The sequence below is a fragment of the Mycothermus thermophilus genome, assembly GCF_041956435.1.
Source record: "Mycothermus thermophilus strain CBS 625.91 unplaced genomic scaffold VTJ04scaffold_6, whole genome shotgun sequence".
NCBI classification, from domain to species: Eukaryota; Fungi; Ascomycota; class Sordariomycetes; order Sordariales; family Chaetomiaceae; genus Mycothermus; species Mycothermus thermophilus.
In genome coordinates this window covers 2,635,353-2,661,310 of record NW_027191432.1, presented here as the reverse complement: position 1 = coordinate 2,661,310, position 25,958 = coordinate 2,635,353, and the positions used below count along the sequence as shown (strand labels likewise).

The 25,958-nt window shown below is 56.6% G+C and overlaps 7 protein-coding genes across 7 annotated transcripts; 4 read left to right on the top strand and 3 right to left on the bottom strand.

Annotated features, from left to right (window-relative positions):
• Positions 1-142: 142 nt before the first annotated feature.
• VTJ04DRAFT_9362 (uncharacterized protein) lies at positions 143-3,199 on the top strand (the record flags this gene model as incomplete). Its single annotated transcript, XM_069367901.1, has 1 exon — positions 143-3,199. One exon carries the CDS (start codon positions 143-145, stop codon positions 3,197-3,199), a length of 3,057 nt encoding a protein of 1,018 aa, XP_069216183.1.
• An 81-nt stretch (positions 3,200-3,280) lies between these two features.
• Positions 3,281-3,737, bottom strand: VTJ04DRAFT_9361 (uncharacterized protein; the record flags this gene model as incomplete). The annotated part of the gene is made up of 2 exons (XM_069367900.1): positions 3,281-3,480; positions 3,728-3,737. 2 exons carry the CDS (start codon positions 3,735-3,737, stop codon positions 3,281-3,283), a joined length of 210 nt encoding a protein of 69 aa, XP_069216182.1.
• Positions 3,738-4,122: 385 nt separating this feature from the next.
• Positions 4,123-5,539, bottom strand: VTJ04DRAFT_9360 (uncharacterized protein; the record flags this gene model as incomplete). The annotated part of the gene is made up of 3 exons (XM_069367899.1): positions 4,123-4,242; positions 4,312-5,348; positions 5,452-5,539. The coding sequence occupies 3 exons, from the start codon at positions 5,537-5,539 to the stop codon at positions 4,123-4,125; spliced, it is 1,245 nt and encodes a 414-aa protein (XP_069216181.1).
• Positions 5,540-6,622: 1,083 nt separating this feature from the next.
• On the bottom strand, positions 6,623-9,861 carry VTJ04DRAFT_9359 (uncharacterized protein; the record flags this gene model as incomplete). Its single annotated transcript, XM_069367897.1, has 2 exons — positions 6,623-9,544; positions 9,718-9,861. The coding sequence occupies 2 exons, from the start codon at positions 9,859-9,861 to the stop codon at positions 6,623-6,625; spliced, it is 3,066 nt and encodes a 1,021-aa protein (XP_069216180.1).
• Positions 9,862-11,839: 1,978 nt separating this feature from the next.
• Positions 11,840-12,367, top strand: VTJ04DRAFT_9358 (uncharacterized protein; the record flags this gene model as incomplete). The annotated part of the gene is made up of 1 exon (XM_069367896.1): positions 11,840-12,367. The coding sequence occupies one exon, from the start codon at positions 11,840-11,842 to the stop codon at positions 12,365-12,367; it is 528 nt and encodes a 175-aa protein (XP_069216179.1).
• A 2,144-nt stretch (positions 12,368-14,511) lies between these two features.
• VTJ04DRAFT_9357 (uncharacterized protein) lies at positions 14,512-18,327 on the top strand (the record flags this gene model as incomplete). Its single annotated transcript, XM_069367895.1, has 5 exons — positions 14,512-14,714; positions 15,052-15,151; positions 15,270-15,501; positions 15,565-15,928; positions 15,984-18,327. 5 exons carry the CDS (start codon positions 14,512-14,514, stop codon positions 18,325-18,327), a joined length of 3,243 nt encoding a protein of 1,080 aa, XP_069216178.1.
• A 6,682-nt stretch (positions 18,328-25,009) lies between these two features.
• Positions 25,010-25,911, top strand: VTJ04DRAFT_9356 (uncharacterized protein; the record flags this gene model as incomplete). Its single annotated transcript, XM_069367894.1, has 2 exons — positions 25,010-25,053; positions 25,323-25,911. The coding sequence occupies 2 exons, from the start codon at positions 25,010-25,012 to the stop codon at positions 25,909-25,911; spliced, it is 633 nt and encodes a 210-aa protein (XP_069216177.1).
• Between the last annotated feature and the right edge of the window lie 47 nt (positions 25,912-25,958).

Sequence of the window (25,958 nt, the reverse complement as noted above, 5' to 3'; positions counted from 1 at the left end):
CACCACATCCCGGGCCGATACCCGTCATCAACACTCTTGTGCCGATTTCCGTTGACAAAGCTTCCAACCCTTCCTTCGAGACCAGGGTGGGAGCAAGTTATCCGCTACCCGAGTCCCAGGCCCTGAGCAAAACGCCAACGCCATGGCGTCCGCGTCACAGAACCCTCCCCCGAGATCTCCGAACCCTTCAACCGTTCTCCCTCCGCTACCACCGCCAACGCCCAGGACGTTGGGTGTCCCACCGCCGCTTCCATCAGCACACCATTTATCTCCTGCTGCCTCATCCTTTCACCACCAGTCATATACTCCCGTTACGCCGGGAACATCGTCCATTATGGAGCGCGATTCGATGGCACCCACCGAGTCAGCCGCCGGCACGCCGCGGATAACACACGCCAGTCTTCCCGGGGCTGCAAATGGCAGCGGCCTGAATGGTTCGGCCGGTGCCAATAACGCCAACGGCGCCGCGGGAGCCCAGGCACAAGCCCAGAAGAGGGCGTACCGCCAACGACGCAAGGATCCAAGTTGCGACGCATGCCGCGAGCGCAAGGTGAAGTGCGATGCCACCGAAACAACCAGCTGCTCCGAGTGCTCTTCCCGCAGCGTCAAGTGCCAGTTCACCAAGGAAACCAACCGCCGTATGTCATCCATCAAGCAGGTTCAGGATCTCGAGAAGCAGATGGAACGCATTCGCCGCGAGAACAGCAGTCTCCGCCGGATGCTGCAGGACCGTGATGGTCGGGGCCAGTTGATGGACATGGACGTCGACGGGGTCGAGCAGCTCCCTCTGCAGCTGCCGGAGATCGGCCAGCAGCCAAAGCCGAGGGCGAGGCCGGCGGGGATACCTGCGCCGAGTCTCCCTCCCTATGGACATCACAACGGGCACCTCTACCCCCCTCAGCAACCGCAGCCACAGCACGGGCACCAGGATATGGCCCGTGCCAAATCGAACTTGGCAAACTTTGCCCGGGGCATCTTCAAACCCCCAGCGCCTCACCGGCAGCTCGTCCCGGCCTCGGACCGCCTACGTGACTTCCACCACCTGCTACCACCGCGCCAAGCTACCGAGGAGCTCTTGCGTGCCTACTACATGTCGGTCCACTCCATGACGCCCATGCTGCACTGGAACAGCTTCACTCAGACCATTGATGCCATGTACCGCCCAGTCAACCCACAGCGAGTGCCGGCGGCGTTTGCGGCCTTGTTCTTTGCCGTCTTGGCCCTGGGCCGCCTGTTCAGCGTCGAGACCGAGTCGGTCCGGTCGCACCCTGCTATGGACCTGCTCGAACGGGCGAGGGGCTTGATAGACCCGTGGAAGGAGGAGTATGAGCTCGACGATGCGAGGGCGTTGGCACTGATCTCGATGGGGCTGAACGAGCTGAACATGAAGGCTGCAGCATGGATGTGGTTGGGGACGGCAGTACGTGTGGCGCAGGAGTTGGGTCTGTACGCCGAGCCTCGCAGCGCGACTTGTCCGTCGTTGATCGAAGCCGAGATGCGCCGTCGCACGTGGTGGACGCTCTACCTTCTCGACCGCTCCCTCGCCGTCGAACTGGGCAGGCCGATGCTGATCGACGACGCCGACTGCGACGTCGCCCTCCCTCTCGCCGTCGACGACCACCACCTCTCTGAGCGTGGCCATCGCCTCCCCGACGGCGCCGAAGGCCTCACTCACTCCCTGCTCGCCGTCGTCAACGTCGTGCGCGCGTATCCCGCCCTCGCCCGCTCACTGGCCTCGCCGCTCATCGCTCCCACACGCCTGGCGACGTTCGACCAACACTTCGCTGCCTGCAGGAGAGTCTTCCCGCCTGCCTGCGCGCCCGCCAGCGCGGTCCAGATGCTCCCCAGCTTCCTCAACCCGCTCGCCTACCTGCTCAATGCGCGCCTGCTACTCCACCGCCACAACTTGCTCCCCTCTTGTCCTGCTGACGCCAGGCTCGTGGCCATCGAGCAGTGCATGCACACCGCCCTCGAGACCGCCGCGCTCCTGGCGCGGACGGCCCCCGCCAGCCTTGCGCAGGGGACCGCGTCGGCTTTGCTCGTCATGCACGTGTTCCGGTGCGCGCTGTTTTTGGTGCTGACGGGATACTGGGAACAGGCGGTCGAGTGTGTGAGGGCGCTTGCGGCCGTATCGGAGTACAGAGAGGTGGCGGCGGGTTGCGGTCGGTATTTGGCATTCTTCGTCCAGGCCGTGGCGGCGAAACGGCAAGAGGTTGTTAGCCATCTTGCCGGCCAGGGCCAGCAGCAACCATCGCCAGTGGCGGTGCAAGACGCCCTGTTAAGGGATGAGGAGCTACTGGTCTATGCCAGCGCCGATCTCCAGGGGTCGCTGGATACCGCATGGGCATGGATGAGTGGTGAGAGAGAGACAAGCCTGTCGATGCCGACGCCGGGCATTCACGGGAAGCATGCGAACCAGTACGCAGCCGAGAGCAGGTTTGCCCTGACGACCGAGGAGAAGTGGGAATTTGCCGGGTCGGCAGCTCAGGGGTGGGAGAGGTTAGAAGGTGCTGTCAGGATGCTGAGCGAGGCTGGTCAGCCGAGGAACGGAGTGTACCCGGCCATGACCAACTATGGGGTATCCAAGCCTCCCCCGCCGCAATCTTCATCAGCATCAACCTCGACTCATAACCAAGGCACATGGGCCATGAATGGTGTGTCACCCACCTCTGGTAGCCAGGCACTTTTACCGCCACCACCGGGCCAGGGCCACATCCCGCCGCCTCATCACCAACATCAGCAGCAATATCACCACCACCAACCCCCTCCTCCTCAGGGCTACTCCCACCACCATTACCCGGCCCAACCCCAGCAACAACCCCCTCCACCTCAACAACAATATCACCACCATACCTACCACCACCACCAACCCCCTGCTCCATCGGACCGTGACAGGCCAATAAAATCCGAACCCGGCCTTCCTCCTCCTCCGCCGCCGCCGCCGCCACACCATAACCAGCCGCATCAACAGCAACAGCAACAACCGCAACAACATTCGCTCCCGCCAGTCGTCATGCCCGGCCCAGACTCCAAATCTCCTACCCAACAAAGGCCGGTACCATCTCCCTCGCCCGCCGCTTCCTCCGGGTCTCAAGGGGAAAGCGTTAGCCCGACGGCGGCCGGGAGGACGACCACGATGAATGGAGGAGGAACAACAGGGAGCGGCAAGGAGAGGATTAGCATCGCCAACATCATTTGACGCCCTCGTCTTCCCTCTTTTCTGCCTCTTGATATCTTTTGGATTTGGTTAGGCTCTTGCCAAGTTCCTGGAACGGGATGATCATGGGGATGATGGTGATGTTACTTTTCGCAAGGGAAATAACGGGTTCGGCTCGAACCCGAAGTAGCAGGGGTCGTCATGGTTTTCACTTGTTCCATTGTTTTCCTTTCTCGTATATATCTCTACCAGTCTTATGTTTGTGTTCATAGGATGCGCGGTGGGGCATGCGTTGAAGACGTACATACACATCAAATAGTCATCTACGGGGTCATCATCAACATTGGCGGCAGTCTTGTTTATTTTTCTTGGTCTTTTTTTGTTTCTTTTTGTTTCGGATCTGGATGGGGGGGGAGGGGGGGGGGGTGGGGTTGTTTATTATTCTTTCAGGAGACATAGTTATAATGTCATGATGGGAAGATACACAAAAAATCAACTCACGCAAGTATACGTGAGTAGGGTGTAAGCCGTCGATGGGTGAATATGTACAATGGCTTTCCAGTTACTCACCATGCTTCATATCATGGGTGTTCACTCGTTTTACCCATCCTCCCGTTCACCATGCTCATGGTGGTTTAATACCAGTTCTCCTCGTAGAGCTGTTCGGTCCAGCCAATGTTTGTCCCACAGTGAGATAGGCAAACAACATGGATAACCGTTGGTCTATTACTGCTCATCAACCTCATCCATCTTGACCCCAGAGGTGCCTAAGCTAGCGAAGTAATCTATCGAGCCACTCGATCCCTCTCCAAGGCAATACACGCGTCTTTTCTCAAAACATGCTCTATCAATTACCACATCACACGTTTCTCAAACGAAGCCACGGCACCCCTTCTAGCATCTGCTTTCACCCTGAAGTCAAAATATTCCAATTGCCACTGTCTCTCACCACCCAATGAGTGCTCTTAGAGCTGAGCATAGATGAGTTCCTCAAACTCCTTTGAAAACTCGCGCGTCTGTGCATCTCCAGGAGGGAAAATCTGCGTGCCGAAGATGGCGCAGACACCTTTCTCGCGGTCAATGAACTGCCCGGGGAGACACGTCAGTAAACAATATCACATTAGGTCGTTAACGCTTGCGGAAGAGAAACTCACCCAGGTCAAATTCCAAGCTCCAGCCCACTGCAAAAACATCTTCCCCCGATGTCCCAGCTCCCCACCCACCGACAAGAGGCCGCCCGCGCTCCAATCGTACTCGATTCCCTGCGGCACCCAGCTGGGCAACCAGTCGGGGTTCTTCAAGGCCTCCTTGAGGCCCTGTTTCTCCTCTTCCGACTTCAACAGAGGAGTAAACAGCCACTTGGTAACTTCGGGCGGCAAAATTTTGCCATCGTCCACCAGCAGCGAATGCATGACCTTCATGTACTCTCCCAGCCCCCCAAATAATCCTTCGCCTCCGAAGCCTTCATTGTCGGGATCCACCTCCGTCTCGTAATGTACCACCTTGCCCGTGGCTGGATCCCGCACCGCCATACCGGCGAATGCATCCACCGGCGCCGCGTCCGAGAACTTGCCCGGGTGGAAGGTGATCCCGCCCTTGGGCACGCCCACGCGCATGAGAACGTTCTCGTACAGAAAGTCGTCGAAGAAGCCGCCCGTCAGGACCTCGATGAGACGGCCTGCCCAGTCGAGACCGCTGCCGTACACCCAGCCAGTACCCGGCTCGAACAGCAGAGGGTAGTTGAAGCGCGAGTCGATGCTCTGTCCGCCCGACAGAGGGGATTTGCGCAGCTGAACGGGCAGGGGGCGACCGGTGGCGCGCGCCCAGCGCGCGAGGCGCGGGTCCATGAAGAGGTAGCCGGTGCCGGCGGTATGGGTGAGCAGGTGACGGAGGGTGATGGGCACAGTGCGGCGTGAGTAGATGGGTTTGCCAGGATAGGCGTCGGTGTGGATTTCCTGGGTGTCGATGCCGCCCGAGAAGCCATCGAGGATGGGCTGCTCGGCGAGTGTGGGGAGGTACGATGTCACGTCCTCGTCCAGGTCTAGAACGCCTTGGTGAACTAGCAGGAGGAGGCAGAGGGAGGTAAGAAGCTTGGTGAAGGAGGCCAGGGTAAAGAGAGTGGTGGGAGAGACGGGCGGGGCTTCCGGCTTGAGGGAGGAGGGGCCGTAGGAGAAGGAGTAATTGATCTTGCCTGTGATTGGAATTGAGGTTAACACGGTGTCTCAGGTTTGGTGTGTCACGCGTGTTTGTGAGGATAGCATCAAGGCTCGATTGAAGGAAGAACGCAGACGTACCGGATTTGTCACGAGCAAGCAGAACGACGTGAGGAAGGACCCCTTCGTCAACGGCCTTCTTGAGGCGAGCTTCGAACTCGGGAGTCATGATGGCGGATTGTTGGGACTGTTGGCCTCTGGGTTTGTTTGGCTTTGCGGTAAGGGACTTGTCAAGTAGGCAATAGACGAGGATGTCGTGGTAATGAGGGCAAATATGCAGGGGAAGAGAAGTGTAGTCGATGGCTTATATATTTCTTGTGATTTCTCCCGTTCCGCTTGTGCGTTCCTTGTGTCAAGGTCGGGTGCTCCGTCGGGTGGTTGGAGATCAGTAGTCGGGGAGTTGGGGAGTTGGAGAGCCGGCGTGTCGGTTTGGTTGCTCAACGGTGCCAATGCAGAACGGAAGATAATATGGAAGGCAACACAATAGTTTGGGGTTCTTCAAACCTTCTCTTTCCGATCTGAACCTTTTATCTCCTCAGCTGGGTCTGGATTCTGCTTCCGTTTCTGCTGGACGCCTCAAGGTACTATCCCCAGCTGGAGGAACTGGCAGCCACTCCGAACACATCATTTCCCCAAAAGCAAGGCATCGCAGCAGCCAGAGGCTGATGGCACCAAGGCTACAAGCGAATGAGAAGAAGATGAAGGGGAATCACGGATTGTACTAGTTCCATGTTCGGACACACGCAGAAGAGCACCTGCATGAGAAGTGGGACATCACCGCCTTACTTACCATTGATATGAGTAAAGTGCGACATGAAGTATGCGCCGAGATCCTATCGAGTATTACACCACATCATAGAATTGGGGGCCATGACCCGGGCTATGGCACAATCGGACAGATAGGGTTGAGTCAAGCTCCAAAAGCCATGGACGGAAAGCCTTGTTACCAAGTAACTTGGAGGCAGGCAAAAATGAAGTCTCAAACTCATGCAGATGATGAGATCGGAAGGGGCTGAGCTGTTTGCCTGTCTCATCGTGATTCCGACACCAAAGTAAATCCAACAAGACCAAGAAAAGAAAAGACTCTCAGGACAGCATCCAGTGCTGACAGAGCCAAATGAAATATAAGCCAACACAAACAAAACAGGCGTGGGTATATTCCGCAACACATTCCCCTCATAAGAAACCGGACCGGACCCAAGAAGACACCAGTTAGGACGACCGGCAAAAACCAAGACATAAACCAATCCCGTCAGCCGGCATTCACAACGCCATTCGCCTCTCCTCCGTTTCCAGCTCCCTCCTGTTTTCTTTCCACCTGCTCCTCCTCACCCTCCCCGTTATTCCCACTATTGGTCACCTTGACCGGACTCAAACTAGGCTCGTCTCCAATCGGATCCGTGGGTATTATGCCGTTCTGTCTCTCCCACACCTCTCTTCTGATCTTCTCTTCCTTCGCCTTTCGCACCCTCTCCACCTCCTCCACGCCGCCGGACTTCTTCAACCGCCCTTCCTCCACGAAGTTCGTCAGCTCCTTCATCAAAGGATTCTCCAGCCTCCGTTCCAGCTCCTTTTGCCGCAGCTTCTCTGCCCGCTCAATCGCCTCTAGCCGGTTGGCATGGTTCGGCTGCAGCGCACGCACCTCGCTCAGCACGCCATCCTTCGCCGCGCTCGGGTCGGCGAGTGGGGCGATTTCGCGGATCGAGTTCAGGCCCTTGGAGAACTGCCTCGACGGAGCAATGATGCCGTTGGCGTTGCCATTGGCGCCAGCGTCCTTCATCTGCTCCTTGGTCGCCTGCTCAACCAGCGCAAAAGTTTCGCTGGCCTTTTCCAAATCGTCGCGCAGATCGACGATCAGGTCCTCGACCAGCCTGAGTTCGTCGCGGCCTTGGCACACTTCCTCCAGCATCCGTTCCCAGATCTTGGTCCAGATGGGCTTCTCGTGCTTCATGTACTCCTCGAACTTGTTCAGCTCCTTGGTCAACTGGGTAATATCTCGTGCCACAGCCTCAAGCTGCCTCGGCAGAGGACGCACGCCGCGGTGGACCACGTCTTTCCGCAAATCTTCGACCAGGTCTTGCAGGTCATCGACGCTATTGACGAGGCGGTCGCTATCCGCGTTAAGGCGCTTCCGCCCGTTGATGACGTACGCATGACCAGCTTCACCCTCGATTTCTGGGGCCGTGGCTTTTGCGGCCGCAGCTTTGACGTTGGCGGCTTTGGTGCGGAGAGCGGCCATGGAGCCTTGAATTTCAGATTGGAAGTTGGAATAGGTTTGTCGAAGTACGGCCAGGTCGCGACGCAGGTTTTGGATTTCGTGGATTTGATTCGGTGGGAACCTACGGGGGCCCGAGGTTGTCCCCGTCATTGTCGCTGCGGTCTGCTTGGGAGACTCGACCGGCGCGGCTACTATGGCTGGTGGTGGGGCAGCGGCGAGGCGCGCTACGTCTTTGGCCGTCTCTTGCTGGCGTTCTGATACCTTCTGCAAGGCGGAGCCCTGATCTGCCACGTTCTGGCGCATCTCCTCCATCATCTTACGCAGGGCGCCGAGGCCGTCGTCGATGTGCCGTTTAACCTCATCGAGCGGCTCCACGTTCAGCACGAGCACCGTGCGGTCCTTGATGTCCGACAGGTCTTCCAGCTCATGTCGTACGCCAGAGATGGGATCTTGGATGTAAATGTCAGGCAGATCGGCGCCGTTCTGTTGTGTGTTCCACGAAAACTTTTCGATGAAGGCAAGTTGCAGTCGGCCGATCGATAATTCTTCATAGCCTCCAGGGAGGACAAACTTTTTAACCTTGGACTTGTACTGAAGGAAAAGCGTGAGTTCTTTGGTCGCCGGCGGTGTCTCGGTGAACGTGCTGGGTGGTTTGTCGGGGGTTGCAGCCCGCGCTGGAGAAGACGCAGCGGCCGGCACAGCTGCCACAGGGGCTGGTGGAGGTGTCGGCGGCTTCTCGGGCTCATCAACCGGCAGCATGGCCGGCATGATGTCGGGCGGCGGGCCCTTGAGCGTCGCGCTAGGTCGAAAGTTTTCATCGTCCTGAGAAGATGACACGGTTTGCTCAGGTTTGGGCCGCTCCTCAGGTTCCTCCGAGACCCGACTTGGTACCCGGACAGGCGAGGTTTCCGGCGCCACAGAACGCGACTGGCTCGATTGGTTGCGTTTGTGACGTACGGTGTCCCTGGCCTGCATGGCACGCATCGACTCTCGGGCCTCGGCGCGGCCGCGATTCGGAACAGGCGTCGTCTGCGGGGGCAACATCGGGATACCGGGAGCCTGGGCACCCAGGTGTTTAGATATCTGGTATGCCGAATACCGTCGGGATGCTCTCCTTTCCAAATCTCCTCCCCTCTGCAAAGCAGCCAGAGCGCTCTGTTGAGTTGCCTTTGGAGGTGGAGGTGGAGGGGGTGGCGGATGAGGGAAACTATCCAGTTCGTTCGCTGGAGGCGCTGAGGGCATGGTCTCGTCGCCTGGATACGGAGGGAGGACGGGGATGTTTTGCATGGTGTTGCTTGAGATAGTTGACGGCTCCGAGCTGGAAGAGCCGCGAGATGGATCACGCGGGACAGCGTAGCGCCTGGTGGGAGAAGAAATGTTGGAGCGGTTATCATCTCGCATGCTGTCTGGCCGACTACCACCGCCGCCATTATCCAGGCCCTCGTTCAGCATACTTGTCAAGCCCGTATTCGCGCTGCCCATGGTGCTTGTGCTCGTGGTGCGGGTCGGAACAGGTGGCGGGCTGCCCCCAGCGACACTATCACCAGATCCCGAACCGGCAGTCGTGTCCCTTTCTCGCTGTTGCTTCTGGCGCAGACGGGTTTGTTTCCTCTTGAGCCCATGAAGAAGGTTGATGATGATGTCGCGGATCCGGGGCAGATATCGTTCGAGGCTCTCAGGGCTCGCTTCCTGGCTTAGTGTGGCCTCAAGGATATTCCTGAGCAGCTCAGGTACATTTCCCAAGTCGCTCGTGTCGACATTGATAGCGCTGAAGGCGCGGCAGGCCATATTGAACTCGTAGCCGAGGCGGACGTAAACGTCCGAGACCTGGGTGTCGGTGGCATTTCCCCTGGACCATTGTGTGAGTGTTTCGAGGAGTTGCTTGGTAGCAACGAGCAGGTGGGTGACGCTTTTTTCGATCTGGGATAGGGGGACGGAGCTGCCACTACCAGATGACTGTGACGGATGATACTGTCAGTAAACTGTTCTCATCACGCAGCAGGTACTAGCGGTTGAGAAACGAGTAGGTGATTCGGCAGGGCATGCATGAAATGGGGGAGGATCAGATGTGTATGAAGCCGGGCCGAGCAAAGGTTACGGATGTGAAAAGAGACAAGTCGATAACTCACGTTGGCCCGGCGTGTCCCGTCGTTGCGAATGCTGCCAGTGACGGGACCGGCACTGGTCGTCTGCTGCATGGAGCGGGAAGCGGAGGGGGCGGAGGAGCGAGGAGCAACGGGGCGGTTGGTGCCGACGCCGACGGCGGGTGACATGGAGCGCGGGGGGACGGAGGGAGGCGGGCCTGGGTCAGCGCCAGGCGACCGGCGCTGTGAACTCCTCGTGGAATTCATTAGAGAACAATCTCTGGGGCTTGAGTTGCGACTCGGGTACTTTGTCCGGTCGTTGGGTGTTTGGGTGCAGCAGGTTGTTGCGCGGAATTTGGATTGGGCGTTGCTGAGGAGCGTGGGAACCAGACGCTGATGCGAAGAGGGGTGTTTAGAATAATGGGGGGCTGGGCTCGGATGGTGCGCAAGTCGAGTCCCGGGTCGCTATGGCGTTGGTTTGGACGGAATGGTCTTTGGCAGACAAAGATGTATGTCGTGCGAGGAGATGTTGGCCTCGCGAGAAGCGGAGGGAGAAGTGTGCTGTCGCGGGCTGCGGAGGTAGGTTGCGGGAAGGAGCACCAAGACGCACATGGTCGGGTGCGGGATGTGGTGTGTCGATGGAGTCACTGGACCTGGGCATTTGGGCAAGTGCTGCTCTGGATCTCGATGCCTGGTTGGCGGAGTCCAACACTTGGCTGCCAGCTGTGGCGGGTCCGGTCGGGTTCCTCAGGGGATCCGGTTGAGGGGTGCGCTAAGCCTAAGACAGTATGGTTTCAAGATAGGGCGGAGCTGGAACCCAGGCCTCCAGCAACCTAACACAATGATTCAACGCTCCCTGATGTACAGACAACCTGCACTCATGGAGTATTACGCGCAAGGTATTTAGTATATTGGACCTACGGACGTTGAGGTGCTCGAGATTGAATGGAAGCCAATCTGGAAATGTTTGGTCACTTAATAGTAAAGCCGGCCTGAGAGGGTGGACATTCCATAGCATGCCCAGCCTCTCTTGGATCAGTCCTGTGGTTGTTCCCGTCCCGACATCCCTCGTGCGCAGGCTTCGAGAAATCCAGTTTCAAACCCCTGGCCGAACCGGCTGAAGACAATCTGGAAGGCTTTACTAGTAGATCTTATGTCAACCAACCCAGAGTTTAACCTTCAGCTTCTGAAACAGAGCGCATATAGACTAAGGTACCTGGCTGTCATGACCACGATTTTATCCAACCAGCAGGCTGTCGGTCGTCAGCTCAGACGGCCAGTCCCAGAAGACAACTCCAAGATCAGGCACACTCCGTAGAGAAGTTGACGACTTTGTCCTCGGCCTGCCAGAAATAGACCATCCTTGAATCCCAACACCGTGGACTCTTTCATAATACGCCAGCCCTTTTCGAATGCGGCACAAAGGATGAAGCTGGACCAAGTTGCTCCTTCGATGTTGGGTCCCTGATACGTCATTCTAGCCTGGGTTCAGGTACTTGGAAAAGTGGTATCTGGAGCAGTCAAGTGTGGGCTGACGTTTGACAAGCCGCTGAGTCCCTCCCAGGAGTCATCTGGCAAGGGGAGTGAAGAGACTCCGAGATACGAACTCTCTCGTATGAACCCTTTCCCGTCGCCGTCATGAAAACGTCTCGGGAGTGGCCAACAACTGCCCCATAACCGACCTTCGTTTCCGGCGGAGCCTCGTTGATGGAGGCGTCCCGGGTGCCCTGACGAAGGTGGGGTGTTACATCGTCCCCATTTCCCGAAGTCTAGTATGTGTTCTTGAACGTCATAGTTTGACCTCTCATGCCAATATCTAATGACCGCAACCGATGCAATATGGCCATGCCCGTATTAATGAAGTCATCAAGTATTGATGCCATTCTGTTTCCGGCCGACACAGGATGTCCAAGGGATGCTCTCGTCCATGCCCGGGAAGACTATGTCTCAGAATGTTATTCCGTTTCCGTCTTCGCCCTGTGTTTCCCAGACGATGCGTGCCTGGCGACCGTGGATATTAAGGAACAAGAAGAGCCAGCTCGGTGCCTTCCATCCTCCCTCCCTCATTTCTCCAGGTTCAAGTTGTTGCTTTAACTAGAGCCCTCGAGCTAAGGTTGGCGCCATTCGCATCATACCGTCTCTCTAGCCCGTGTAATCCACATTCACAATGCACTTCAAATCCGCCCTTCTCGTCACAGCGCTCCTGGCTACCTGCGCCAGCGCCACATGGAACCGGAGCAGCAGCAGCTCGAGTGAAGATTACAGCCTATCTTCAACGACCACCACGTCCGCCGAGACGGAAACCACCCACACCACAGACACCACCACCATCATCACAACCACCGACCACACCACCCACTCGGAGGAAACCAAGACTGAGAGTTCGGTGTCAACAACCCACACCGACACCTCTGACAGCAGCCATACCCATCATACCCACACCACGTTCCACACCGAGACCTACACCACCCACAGCACCGACGTGACGCCCACGTCGACGACCACCGCTGTTACGGGCGGGGGAGGCAGCGGGAACACGAGCGAGTCCGAAAAGCCGACACGTACGCGGACTGGGGTACCAAGCACGCCGACTTCCATCAATGCCGCTCCTGGTGGGAGGGCTGCGGATGTTGGGGAGAAGGTGATGCTTGGGGCTGCAGTGGTGGGTTTGGTTGGAGGATTTTGGATGGTCTGAGTTTGGATTTGAGTTGGACGGTTGGGACGTTCGCATTTGGAGAGAAGAGAGGTAGACGAAGACACCGCTTGAGTGGGGAGGTCATGGAGTTGGACTGTTGTCAGTTGCCATCTTCTATTAATCAATGAACTCTAATTACTTATTTGGGAGAATGTTGAGGTAGTTGAGTCAATTATCTGGCTGCCAAATGTCTGGAGAAACTAAGCTTAATATTTCCTTAGGTGTAATGTCAGGTTCATCAAGACACAAGATTGGTGGCATCCAGAAGACATTCCGGTTGCTTGGTTTTCAACGACTCAGGAGCACCTCCCAACAGGAGAAAGGAATGGAGAGTGGAATGTCAGGGATGATGACGCCAAAAAACGACTCTGTTGAGTGGGGCTGTTACTCCGTACTTTGACAAAGTAAGACTCAAAGTTCAGGTAGTCCCAAGGTCCTTGATTTTGTTTTCGTAATAAAGTTCGTTGTTGACAGCCACTTTGGGCACCGTTGGCTTGTTTGTTTGTGATGTGTCCTTTCAACTTTCACCTGCGGGAGGTCGAGCAGACAGAGGGTTACACGAGGAAGATAAGAAGCAAATCACGTGGGATTGTGTTTGGCTGCCAAGCCGCACCTTTGGCCTTGCCTAAAAAGGACGAGGGGCTCTGGTGTCCTGGCTTTGCCGAGCTGGACCTGTGAAGCAACGAGGCTGTTGTCCCCATCAGAGTCTCTTGCAATGGACAATTGTCTTCCAGTGAGGGAGCCTTTGTGTTGTTCTTATCAGGCCTGGCCAGCTTTCTCTGGGGAGCTCGTGGTCACCGGCGTGGATGTCAATTAGGCCATGACAAGTCAGCTTGGATTGCCGTCAAAAGCCAATGTTGAGCTGGCACACCACATGGCCGACTTGTCGTCTGGTGTTCGCCTTGTAGGTACATTCAGAACATCTCGCGGGGATATAGTGGTGCCTCCTTTCCTGGAAGCACGTCTGAGGCTTCTGCTTCTCCATTATTTGAATCATTCTGACGTATGTCACCGAAATGAAGATTCATCACTACCGGTAACCACTCCAGAGCTTGCGTCTCCTTGGATTTGTCTCACAGCAATTACTCCGTACCTGAGGTACTTGGCCTTCCAGCACAACGTGGGAGTTTGCCCGTGGTTCTGTGGCTCTTGCCCGCCTGAGACGTCTTGGAGCCTCCGTTGCCTTCCGGTTTCCGATCATCCAACGCCCCCAAGATCCAGTCTTCTTTGAGTCTTCTCGGCTGTAGCACTACTACCTGAGGTCTCTCCAGCCCGGAACTCAACCCCAACTTCCGCCTTTTCCCCTGACCTAGACCTAGTCCCAGGATTCCAGGTCTCGGCAACCCTGGGCTTCCCACAGCGTGGAATCCATCAAACTATCCGATACACTGTTAAGGGGTGAGGTCATCTCCCCCCCAAAAAAGCTCCAACAAGCTCGGGCTCCTATAACAGCCGAAATTTCTACCGATCCGTCAACGCTGGGCCGGCGGTCTCTGCACAGGTGCAGGTGCTTCAAGGTATGGGGACTTTCTGGTTTTAAGTGTTTCATGGTTTATGGTTTCCTCTAGTCTCCTACCGACTGTGTAGCTTGTTCTGGAATCTGCAGCATCGTGGCGACTGGGCAGTTGGATCTGTCGTCATCGACAGCGGGCTCTCTCTCGGTCAGGCTGCTCAGGAAATCACCTCAGGCACTGACCGATTGCCCGGCATTGCCTCAATTACCGCACAACCTATTGGGTTGCTGTTGCGGTTTTGCTGATGCTGCCCCTCAGTCACCGCTGCCACTTTTTCCCGGCCTTTTGCTCACTTCCTTGTCTCCCAGTGTCGTCTTTCCCCCCTCCTTCCCTCCTTCCCCCAAACGGCCGCGACCAGCCTGAGCCCCAACCCATCCACCAATCAGATCGCTGGATTCGCCCAATTTCTCCACCAAACTTCCTTCCTCTCTCTGCCTCTGTTGCTCCCGCACATCTCCCGCCTGCAACCCACAGCCCACAGTCCACAGCCCGCACCTTCCTTCCCCAACATCCGACTCTGTGTTCGACGCAGCTGCCCGCTGCGACAGGATAAACGTGACGGGAGTTGAAAGTGCACTGTGCTCACGCTGAAGCGCAAGAGCACACAGCACAGAAAGAACATCTCCAGGAATGGCAGATCGACCATCCGCCTCGACAGCCTCAACCTCATCCCCGAACCCGACTCCCACCACAACTCCCGCCACCACCACCACCAACCCGAGATCATCAACACCCAGCGTATCCTACAGCAGCAAGCTCGCTGCCGCCCTCGAGAATTCGAGGAACAGACCCGACACATCCTCTTTGACTCCAGCTGGTGCTGCGGCTTCTAGGTAAGCCAAGAATCTCCAATCCCATCTCCTCTGGCCATACTGTTTTCTCGGCCTGGTCTGGTTCTTGGACGAGAAAAAATGCCCATGTTCCCGATCTTTCTTTTTGTGTTCTTGACTCTTTTTTTTCCTTTTCCACAAAGAATTGTCATCCGACCAATCCCGCCATTGCCATCTCTTTTCCTTTTGAAACCCAACCTCTACCCATCTCCGCCCATCGCCTTTCGCCCAATCCACCGATCCTGTGGCTGGCCGAGTCCAAGTCGGTCTGGCTCTGCCTGTACCCCCGGCGGCGAATTTTCTTGCTCTATGGAGTTCCCTGACTGACGCAACGACACAGACAAGGTCCTGTCCAACAAAAGGCCTGGACCTCTAATAGGAACCCAATTACGGGTCGAACTGTTCCCGCCAAGTCGTCCCCGACAAGTGCCCTCCGCGAGGTACGTCGATTCCTATCTCTCCCTCCTTTATCCTCGAATCCCTTATTCGAAATTCGCCTGGTGGTGACCTCGGTATCCAATCCAGGCACCAGCTAACATTCCTGCTTTCTACCAACAGGGTCAGAAAGTCCGCATCGTCCTTCATTCTGGTGCCGAGTTTGAAGGCATCTACAGCAACGGGCCTGACCCGGCCAGCTGCAGGCTGAGCCAGGTGCAGCAGAAGAAACCGTCGAACTCTACCCAAGCAAACGGCTCCAACAAAACTCAATCCACAATGACAATTCAACGGAAGGATATTGCCGACGCCCGCGCCGTGGCGGCCGGCAAGAATGAGGGCAGATCTACGAATGGTTCGTCAGCTCAACATCACCCGCAAGGCCTCTGCAGCATGTTCACTGACTTGCAATGTCTAGGAAACCGATCATCGTTCCGTACCGATTCCGCCATCTCCAACTCCCGCCTTGGCACAGAGAGGCCCTTGAAGGCCTGGGTCCCCGATTCCGCCTATGAAGTTGATGGCTCCCTGGAGAAATCCGGTAGCACTGGAGGCTGGGATCAATTCGCAGAGAACGAGCGTCTCTTCGGGATCAAGACGGACTACGACGAGAGCATCTATACGACTACCATTGATAAGAACCATCCGCAATACAAGGAACGGCTGGCCGCTGCGGAGCGCAAGGCGCGAGAGATTGAGCGCAGCGCTCCCGTCACAGCCCATGTCGCTGAGGAGCGCATCATGGACTTCGCTGGTGGCGATGATGCAGACGAGGAAGACAAGTATGTGTGATCCCAGCCACAACGCTTGGAATCCCTCTGGCTGACTCCTCTCCAGATACAGTGGCGTGCGCCGTCAACAAGACTTCCCGCCGCTCGGAAGCGGTCGGGAGAACAAGTATACGCCGCCAGCGCGCCGTGCTCCCACTGGACAGGCCACCGTTAAGGGTGCTCCCGTTGACCCAGCCATCATTGCCTCCCAACTCAAGATGCCTACCCCTGCTCCGCCTTCGAAACAGCCCAGTCCCAAGCCGACGACCGACAATAAGAGCCCTGCCTCGACTGAGAAGCCTGCTACGCCCGTCCCCGAGAAGCCCGCGGAGTCCAAGCCAGCCGCTGGCGCTCCCGAGAAACCGGCTCAGGAAGAGAAGGCAGCTCCTTCTCCCGCCCCCGATACGAAGAAGGCTCAGGAGGCCAAGCCAGCGGAGACGAAGCCTACAGAAGAGAAGCCCGCGGCCCCCAAGCCGCCCGAATCCAAGGCGCCCGAAGCCAAGGACACGGCTACTGCCCGTCCTTCAGCCGTTGCGGCCCCGGCGGTCACCCCGCGCGTTCCCGCGCCGAAGGTTAAGCTCGGCGCCATCCCCAGTGCTACCCCGACTGTCGAGCGTGAACTGTTGAACTCATTCCGAACCTTCGCGTCGAATCAGAGGCTCATCGCCGAGAAAGCCAGGACCTCGCGCGCCAAGGTCGATAAGGAGGTTAAGCTGACGGAGCTGAAGAAATTCGCCGAGAACTTCAAGCTGTCTACGCCGGTCCCCAAGGATCTGATCTCCATCATTGCGAAGGATCCCGTGAAGCAGAAGCAGATCCAAGAGAAGGCCCTCCACAACATGGAGGAGCTTGCCAGGCAGCGGGAAGCCGCCGCCAAGGAGAAGGAGGCCAAGGAGAAGGAGGCGCAGGCAGCCAAAGAAGCTCAAGCGAAGTCGAGCGCCGAGCAATCGGGTGCATCGACACCAGCCGGTGCCGCTGACACCAGGAACACGGCCCGGCCGACGGCCCCGCAACATTCGGGTTCCGCCATGGGCATCCCCGGTCGCCACCCCAACAACAGATCGACCTACAATCCCCAACCTCACTATCCTCAGTACAATCGCGGTGGCCGGCCGCCGCCGCCCCCTCATATTCCGCCCCAGACCCAGCCGACTGGCAACCTGACGCAGCGACTCCGGAACATTGAGCAGCAGAAGATGCAGCACCCTCATATGGGCCAACATGCTCCTCCGGATATGCGCCTGCCGCCTACTGGCCCGGCGAACAGCGTTGGTCCTGATTTTGGTCGCCGCGTGGGCGGAGTCCCCCCGGCGTACATGGGGCCGAAGCTCAATCCGACCACGCACGAGTTCCGGCCCAATGCCTTCGCCGCGCCTTTCAACCCGGCCGTGCCCAGTCAAGGATCCTCGCCGCGCTCGTCGGTTAACAACGTCGTCGTTGAGCCTCCCGTCATCCCACCGCCCGTCAAGGGCCAGCTCATCCGTCGCAAGACGCGGGCTGTCGATGTCAAGAAGTGCTTCATCCTGTCATATATCGAGACGCTCCAGCCACCCCAGGGCCGCAGCTGGGAAGACAACAGTGGCCTCAAGCCTGCCTTCGACACCCTCCCGACCTGGCGCCAGCTGCAGGACGAGTTGGAGGCTCCCGACTCGACGATGCATCTGACCTACAAGGAGTACTTCGAGCGCCTGCCATTGTCGAGCGCCGCCGTCGCCACGCCGAACCCGTCCCATGTCATGCCGCAGGTTGCCCACCAGCATCCGCTGCCATTCCACCTGCAACACGGTGCCCAGACCCTGGCTCCCCGCCAGTCGCCGCACATGCCCCCTATGCAGGTGCATGCCGGCCAGCACGGTCATGTTCCCCATGTGCCATTCGCTGGTCCAGACGATCATAGGATGATGCACTCCAACTCGGCACAGTCGTTCGCGTCCCCTAGGATGGGGCCCGTCCCCATGGCTCCCTATCCACCTGCGGTGAGCGCACCGGGTCAGATTCCTTACCAGCCTGTCATGCAACCCTACATGAGCCCGGCACCACACATTGGTCAGTTCCGGAGCTTTTCGCATCAGCCCGGACCCTTCATGCCGCAACAGCCCCATCCGATGGGCACGACCATGATTGTTCAGCCGGGATTCATGGGGCCAAATGGCATGGTGGCGGCCGGGCCAATGTACTCGGGCACGCAGCCGCCCTTCATACCCCCGCCGCCCCCGGCAGTCCCCGGATCTAATGGGTTCCCCAGCCCTGGCCGTCCAGCTGCTGCCATGATGGTTCACCAGGGTTCTCACCAGGGCACCCACCAACCCCAGCAGGCAGTCTACGCCATGAGTCCCGCTGTGCCGTACCAACAGCCCGCTTACACTCCCCCGCAACCACAGGGGAAGTTCTCGGGCCAGCGGCCCCAGTGAGCGGCCGCTCCCCCCAAGCTTGTTGAAGCTCATGTCAGAATCTGTCTTCTCCGAGCCAAAGAGGGAGTCCCGATTGCTCTCTTTCCGGAGTAGTAGCCCGGCAGGGACAGCTGGGGAATTAACTGTCGGGTGAAGTTCATTGCCGCTGTCGCCTGCTGCAAGGTCATCACATACAGATATGTTTCCGGGGGGGTTACCATGGCGATGATTTGGTGTGGAAAGCATGTGGGCAGTGCTCTTGATTTGAGTCAGTTTACCGAACAGTTCATCACAGCATTATCGGCGGCAGTCCAACGGCTTTCTGCAGGCAGCTGAGACGGACATCAGATAATCGAGTGAATGAGCGACGCGTGGCAGGCAAACAAAGCATGGACGGTGTCGAGGCATCGGCACCAGGTACTTTGGGGGACAGACTAGTTGATGGAGGTTTGTCCCGAAATACTGTCATCATTGGAGATGAACCGAGCGTTGGCGAGCAGTCGAGTCAACGCGCGCTCTCAGGTTCAGACGCCCGTGGATGTCGTGCGAGGTGGTATGTGAGTATGTTCAAGCGCTGCTTTCCCCGGCGATGGATGCCCGGACGGACAGGAATGGTGGGGAGTATGGGAGGGGATGGGAGAGGTGCGGAGTTGTGGACCAGAGCACTTGGGTGTGGGGAGGTTTGTGGGTGTTGGAGTGGGTGCTCAGGAGGGTGTGGTGATGATCACGATCATGATAGCCAGCGATTGAGAGCAGTGGGAGAGGAATGAGTATGGGAAAGGGCATGATGAGGTATGAGCTTATCCAGACTCAAATCAACAACCAACAACATAGGCAAGGCAGGCATGCAGCTATGCAGGCAGCACCTGGGGAAATGAAAAGTTGTCAACGTTTTGCTTTGCCGCCTTACTGTGCGAACCAAACTAGCTCCACAACTTGGTGGCCATGTTCTTTTTTTTTTTTTCCTTGGTCATGATAATACTGAGTAAGACTCGCGACGACTTGTTACTTGACTGTCCTGTCAGCGGGTTTGATGTCGAGAAAGGCAAGTGCCTCGTGGGTAGCTGGACATCCATCAATATCCATGAAGCAGTGAGGGAATATTGAGACCATCACAAACGACCATTGGTAGTATTCGGATGGCATGGAATGCTCGTCCTAGGTTCTAGACTTTTAGGCTCATTTCGTGGCAATCATCATGTGGAATCTGGCCGCGTCATAACCACCTTCGCCTCCCGCCACAACGACTCCAGCACATTAGATGGGACGAGCGGTCCGAACTCTCTTCAAAGAGCGAGCGACGCGAAACCGAGCAGACTGGGTCTTCCAGCAACGGCTTCATGAAACAAGCGAGCACTTGGAGGACAGGGAATGACTTGGAAAGATAAACTCGGGCGGGAGTGTGGGATGCATAACAACTCCTTATCTGAAGAGCACACTCCGTGATCTGTGTGGAAGTCTTGAGTTCAGAGTAAAGAAAGCTGGTCTACAGGTTGTCGCTGAGCGGATGGGTAGAGTGAGTAGGCAGTTACAGTGTGGCCGTCCAGACCCGGACACAACTCACCACGCCTGCGATGGGCTCCGATAGGGTTGAGCCCCTCGGACGAAGTTGACAACTCCCTTACCGGTTACCGGTCCGGAGTGGATAATGAGACGGATTTTCTTGCCAAAGATCCGGAGGCATTCACCTTGCACCAGACATCCTGCTTCATGGTACGTAGGCCTCCGCGTGGCTAGCACTCCGCCGAGTGAGAGCGCCAACCAAGCGAGCGCTTAGATGGTGACATGACAAACGCTTCGTACGTCCTAGTCCTACTCACGGTCCTATTCCCTTGACCGCCGATCTGTCAAGACAATCCGAACAACTTCCCGCCAAAGGTTAGGACGAGGAGGAAGGGGGGCCTGACCGCCCTGGGGCCTGGACCTGGGTCTTGAAACATGAAACATCCATCACCAACAAATTATGACAGCTCAACAACCAGATGGGAACGCGATCTGAGGGGAGCTCCAGGAAACAGGGAAGCCATCTGTCTGTCCCATCGCGCCTCACCTCATTCTCGACCAACTCGGTGACATGAAGAGCGTGGCAAGTGGAGGGAAAATGTTTTGAAACAACCGCTGCGGGGCTACTCTAGGACGATGGCAAATGGCATTCCCACCCAGTCCGACAAAAATGCTCGGGGTATGGCCAATTGATACTACACAGTATGTAACTTGTGATGGGCTTGAAAAAGGAGTGCAATGTCGGCCGGTGGCGTTGGCCAACTTGTGTCGTTGGGACGCTCAAGCCCCCTGCAGTTTGAGGTTGGGATGTTACAGGGGCAACAGAGCAATGGCATTCGTTGTTGACTGATGAGGACATGTCAATTCGTCGATGTGTCAATTTGCTCTCGCCTCCTAGAGTTGTAAACCATTCATTGCTTTCTTCGGTCTTTTCGGGTCGGCGTGTTTTCTCTTCCACAAGGTCAGCGATTTGGCATAACAATCACCAAGGACTCGGTGGCTGTGATGGTGGGTTCCAACTGGCACTAACATCATCACATAGATTTTGTGAGGCCATCTGTTAGGCGCCCGCATAAACTCGATGGGGAACATTTGGGAGATCCCGGCTTTGGAAGTTGCACGACTGACAAGGTCTTCGCGGCCGTGTGTCGATCATGTCTATGCGGTCCCGCAAGACAAAGTTCCATGGGCGTCCTCCCGTTGGATGGTTGATGAAAGTCCTCATAGTGTGTGTGTCGAGATCACTGTTATTGCCACACCCTCCACCCTAGGGATCGACACAACCCTGGACATCCAGAATCCTTCTATGTATGTACATACGGAGATCGGAGTGGGAAAAGGAAAGTCGGTTTCGGAGAGCGGGAGGGCGACGTGTTGACGACGCGGTGGTTGGTTATGGTGTGCCACGCAAGGAAATCGGGACACCTAGAGACATGTTTGATGTTTGACAAATAGCCAGCATGTAAGTGGGGTGGTCTTGATTTTGCGGGGGTGGCGCCGGCATTCCTGTCCTGTGTGACCGTCTCTGAGCTCACTTCGGTCTCATTCTGGACTGTGAGAAATCCTATGGTCCTATGGATGGTTGGGTGTATGCACTCTCATACGCCAACCTCCATTAACTCCTCAAGGGCAAAACCCTCCTCACCAACTCGGTTGCATCAAGACAGGCTGCTCGAGAATGAGAGACGGGGAAGCAAACACCTCTGCCCCTCTCTTTCGTCGTGCGCACAAACCCACGAGACGATAGACGGTGTATGTCCGTAAACCCGACTCCTGCGTCTCGGCATGCACGGCATCATGCAAGGTACGGAGGCACTAACAAACAAAAAACACCTCATGTTCGGGGAAAGGTGGGGGACAGCAGGACTTTTCCGGGTAGTATTCTCCCAAACCAGAGCAAAAGGAAGGATTTCGGACCCCAACAGCCATTCTGGGTTTCTTCCGAGAAGGGTGGTGGCAAACAAGTGGCGATAAGTAGGTATACCCTCTTACATACACCGTAAGGCAGGGCGACACTTCTTCCGCAGGGAGAGACAAGCATCGTGATCCACGGATGGCAATGCTTGGTATGGGATGAAGTCCGCACCGCTCTGTCTGACTTCGCCCGTCGATCCACCTCTTTTCTTTTGTGTGTCTGTGTGTTTCCCTGTCCATTACCAGCACGCCCACGTTGGATCAAGACGTTTCCTGGTTTGTGCCTCTCCGGTATTACTCCGTCCGCTACTGTAGTACGCCGACTGCCGGCTGCGCCCGCATCGCCAGTGCCGACGGGATTTCCAGTTCGCCCACGCCGCAAAGCTGCCGGCTCTTCTAGTGCAATTTGGCTTCGAGCCGTTGCGTGCCGGGAAAAAAGACCGTCTCCGAGCGGGACGTATGAGTACGGCGTAACTCAGGTATTACCTACAGTACGAACTGTGATGTGCCTGGGTGGCGCTGAGGGAGTGTTTCGGGCTGACAGAAGTTTCCTTACCCGGTTTTCAGACCTTTTCTTGGGATTTGGTTTGTCGCTAAGAATGTCGCTACCTAGGAGGCATCCAGCATGTTAATTTCGAGTTTAAGATGAACTTGTTCTCAGCAAAGATCATCCAAAGAATCTACCAGGTATATCCGCTTGAAACGTTGTGATCCATGTCCCGATCTGCTGGCTGTGCTGTGCTATCCTGGTTGGCGATCCTTCTGCAGAACAGGCTGCCTCCTCCCGCCCTCACAGCATAACGGCGATCCCAGATCCTCAGGAAAGAGCAAAGACATGTGTACGTAGTCCAGCGGGTTTGCTTGCGTCATGGATCATGCGTTTTCTCTTTTCGATTCCCATTGCGTTGTTGCAGCGAAAGGAAGCCAACAGGTAAGGCGCTTTTCGCTGTTCAGTCTGCCTCAGAACTGTAGCCTCGCTTCAGCCGGCCAGGATGGGGGCCAGGGCACAAGCATATGCAGCGACACCCGCGAAGGTTTGCAGTCGCATTTCCGATCCCAGAAGCGAACAGGCTCCAGGCTCATGGGATGTGTAAGAGCCGAATATGGAATACTTAGAATACCAGAGTAAGCATTGACAAGTTCAACAACCTCCAGCGCTTCCATGCATGGCATATGGAATGCCTAACGGCCGACCAAGGGCGACGACGTTGGATGTGCAGCTGAGCGGCGTATCCTTGACGCAGCCGACGCTCACCCCGCTCTGAAATGGTGGTGCGTTTAGGTTCTGACCTCGGATAAACGCGATGCAGACACTACCAGATCAGTTGCCCAATTTGGAAACTATCGTGTAAGACGGTGCTATTCTTGCAACGATACAACTCTGACAAATTCAGCAGCACTCCATTTGGTGTCGCTGTGAGTGCCTCTCTTCAGCAGAAGTGGGCTAAATGTTCAGAAGGTGTGTGCGTGTCGGTGGGTGGTTGTTGTGACGAAGTTTGGTCTACTGTGGAAGTGGTAGGTTGCCTACATGCTGGCAGTTTGGCCCCGTTGTTGATGGATGTGATAACTGCCGCCCCTCTTCGTCAACCAGATATTCTGTAACAGACGCGCGCATCTTGCTGTGGGGTACATATGTATGCACATCATCCTACCGACGTTCTCACGTACAACAGGCAATCAAGCATGACAAACACACGTCGGTTTGGTTCCAGTCCAACCTATCGTGCCTAGTTCAACGGCATCCTCCGGGCTCTGTGGAGGGGGCGTGACGGGCCTGCGTTGCTTCGGCCCATGATGGAGCGAAGCCGACCTGCTTCGTCTGCCGCCAGACATGGCCAGTGACCAAGCCCACATCGACAGTAGGTAGTGAGAGGCCCAGTCGTCAGGTCCGAAACACGCTAACTGACCAGCTCGGGTGCCCTTGGCGTCCAGCTGCTGGGCACATTCTCCTCCGTCGGTGAAATTGGGCCGTCGTTGACGGGGCTGATGGATTGGTGGAAAACCGACATAGGGAGAATGGCAGCAGACGGATACCACTGTAAACGGAAGGGTCATAGGCAAAAGTTCCAGAAGTTCCAGGACATTTTGTTGCCCTGAAATTGCTTGGATGGCGTGTCCGGGCCATTATCCCTCGCGGGATGACGTGACCCTTTGACCCTTCATGTGAAAGGGAGGAAGTGGGCTGCCTCGAATTCCCATGTTGGCAGCCCTGCCGATGCCTGTGACTGGCCGGCGGCACAAAGAACAAATTTTGTCCAAAAGAAAAGAAACCCTGGAACCTGGAAAGGCCGATGGCAAATCCAATCCGTCGGGCGTGTGACAAGGTCTGCCTGGCGGAAGGTCGTCCGTCTTTTCACGTCTTCACATTCTTCCACAGAAGAGACGTGGATGGATGGCCGGACTTTGGCGGGGCTTGGTGGGCGTGGAGAAAAATGCACGGGGTAAGGGGGCGGTGTTTCAAGTTCATGCGCTTTTCCCAGGTTGAGCGGCTGTGGCTCTGTTCCGCAGCGAATCTCCACTCTGATTGGGCCAACCAAGCCAGGAAGTTCCCGTCAAGCTGCCCAATCAGAGCCCGTCGGGCCATGCCCCAGCGGCCAGGTACGCCGAGAATTCCATTGGTCGCCTGGCACCTGAGGCCTGGGACGTCAGGCCAAAACGGGAAAAGGCCCGTCTTGGGATTTTCTCAGTCCGCAGATTCCAACTGGAAGGTTTGCCTCTGTTCGCCTCTTTCCGCTGCAAGGGCTCAGAGAGGCCACTCCGTCCGCTCCACCATTCGCACAGCGCTGACGCCGACCCCTCCAAATCCCATGCCGCCAGCGCTGTCACAGACCTCGCTGGCCTCACTGGGCTTCGCTGGCGTCACTGGCTTTGGACCTAGGTGGGGGGATGGACCACCATCACTCGGTGTGTCTCACAACCTACAGCCTCCAGTCCAAGGAAAAGCCTCAGTTTCGTCCAGAGGTTGACTTGGTTCAAGTGAAGGACCGCGCGGCTGTCCATCACAGCTGTCCATCACGCTGGACATGTCACCGTCCCGGATCCCCATTCATTCGCATGGCAAAGGAAGTAGTATGTACCTTAGCCACTGTCTACTGTGTAGTATCTCGATGTCCAGGAATCATCGGCCAACATATGAGAACAAGTCCTTCTGAATTACGTACTCCGTCGTTCACTCACAGATGCCGTCGACCACTCCCGAAGATGGAATGTCCTACCATTTGCTGGGTACGGAGCATAGAGTGTTCGTTCCTCGTCACTCGGTCTGTGAGCAGAGAAAACGCCGATGATGATGGAGACGCCGGCCGTCATGGATGATGCTGGCCAGCAAATGTCCGTCCGTGGTCCTCACCATCATCACTTCGCAGTTGATCGGATGGCGATGCACGACCAGAGAGGACGGATTGTCAACCATGTCCTTGTCCATGTCCACATCCATCCCGTCTGATGTTACCCTTACACCACCCCGGGCCATCATTTTTGGCCGCTGCGGCACCAGTCGTCGTCTTGTCCGCCTCGCTGGCTGAGGGAGTGGAGGGCTCCGCTTGTCGACACACCCCCCTCACTACCCCCCCGGCTGGCCCCCCGGTTGGACCCCTCAGGAACCCGCCAGTGCCCCTGATCGGTGACAACGGCAAGCTGTGCGCTCCACTGGTGGGCGTTCGAAACGGGGGTGTTCGCTCGCCTGTGCACCAGCGGCCGAGATCCAATCGTTCGGACACCTCCCAGGGACACCAGAAACATAAGAATAAAGGGCTCCTCCTCCGCCTCTTTGTCCCAACTCTTTTTATTTTCCCTCCTCACCCACCACGGCATCGCGCCTCTGTCTCTCCTTCGAATCAAACAGCTCCCGGCAACTTGGGCTTACCGTTGTCTTTTTTCGCTTCACTTTCTTTGTTCCATTGTTCCATTTTTGGTTCCTTTGAGCCCGGTGCTTCGACTTGCGACTTGCGACCGACTTACACTTCAAGCCTATTGTTTAGGTTCTTTTGTGCCCTCAACACCACGCAAAACCTAACAATAGCGACTGTGTCTGCGACCAATCTTCGCAACCAAAGCCCGTTTCATTCCTTCATACGGCTCTACGAGCAGTGCTCGACTTCAAAAAGACAACAGCCCGGTCTGCCAGTTCTGACCTCTTTTCGCTCCTTGCAACACTTACAACGTCACTTGCCTATCCGGCCCTTCTGAGCGCGCGATTGCACGACAACTCTTCGACAGAGATACCAAACCAAAAC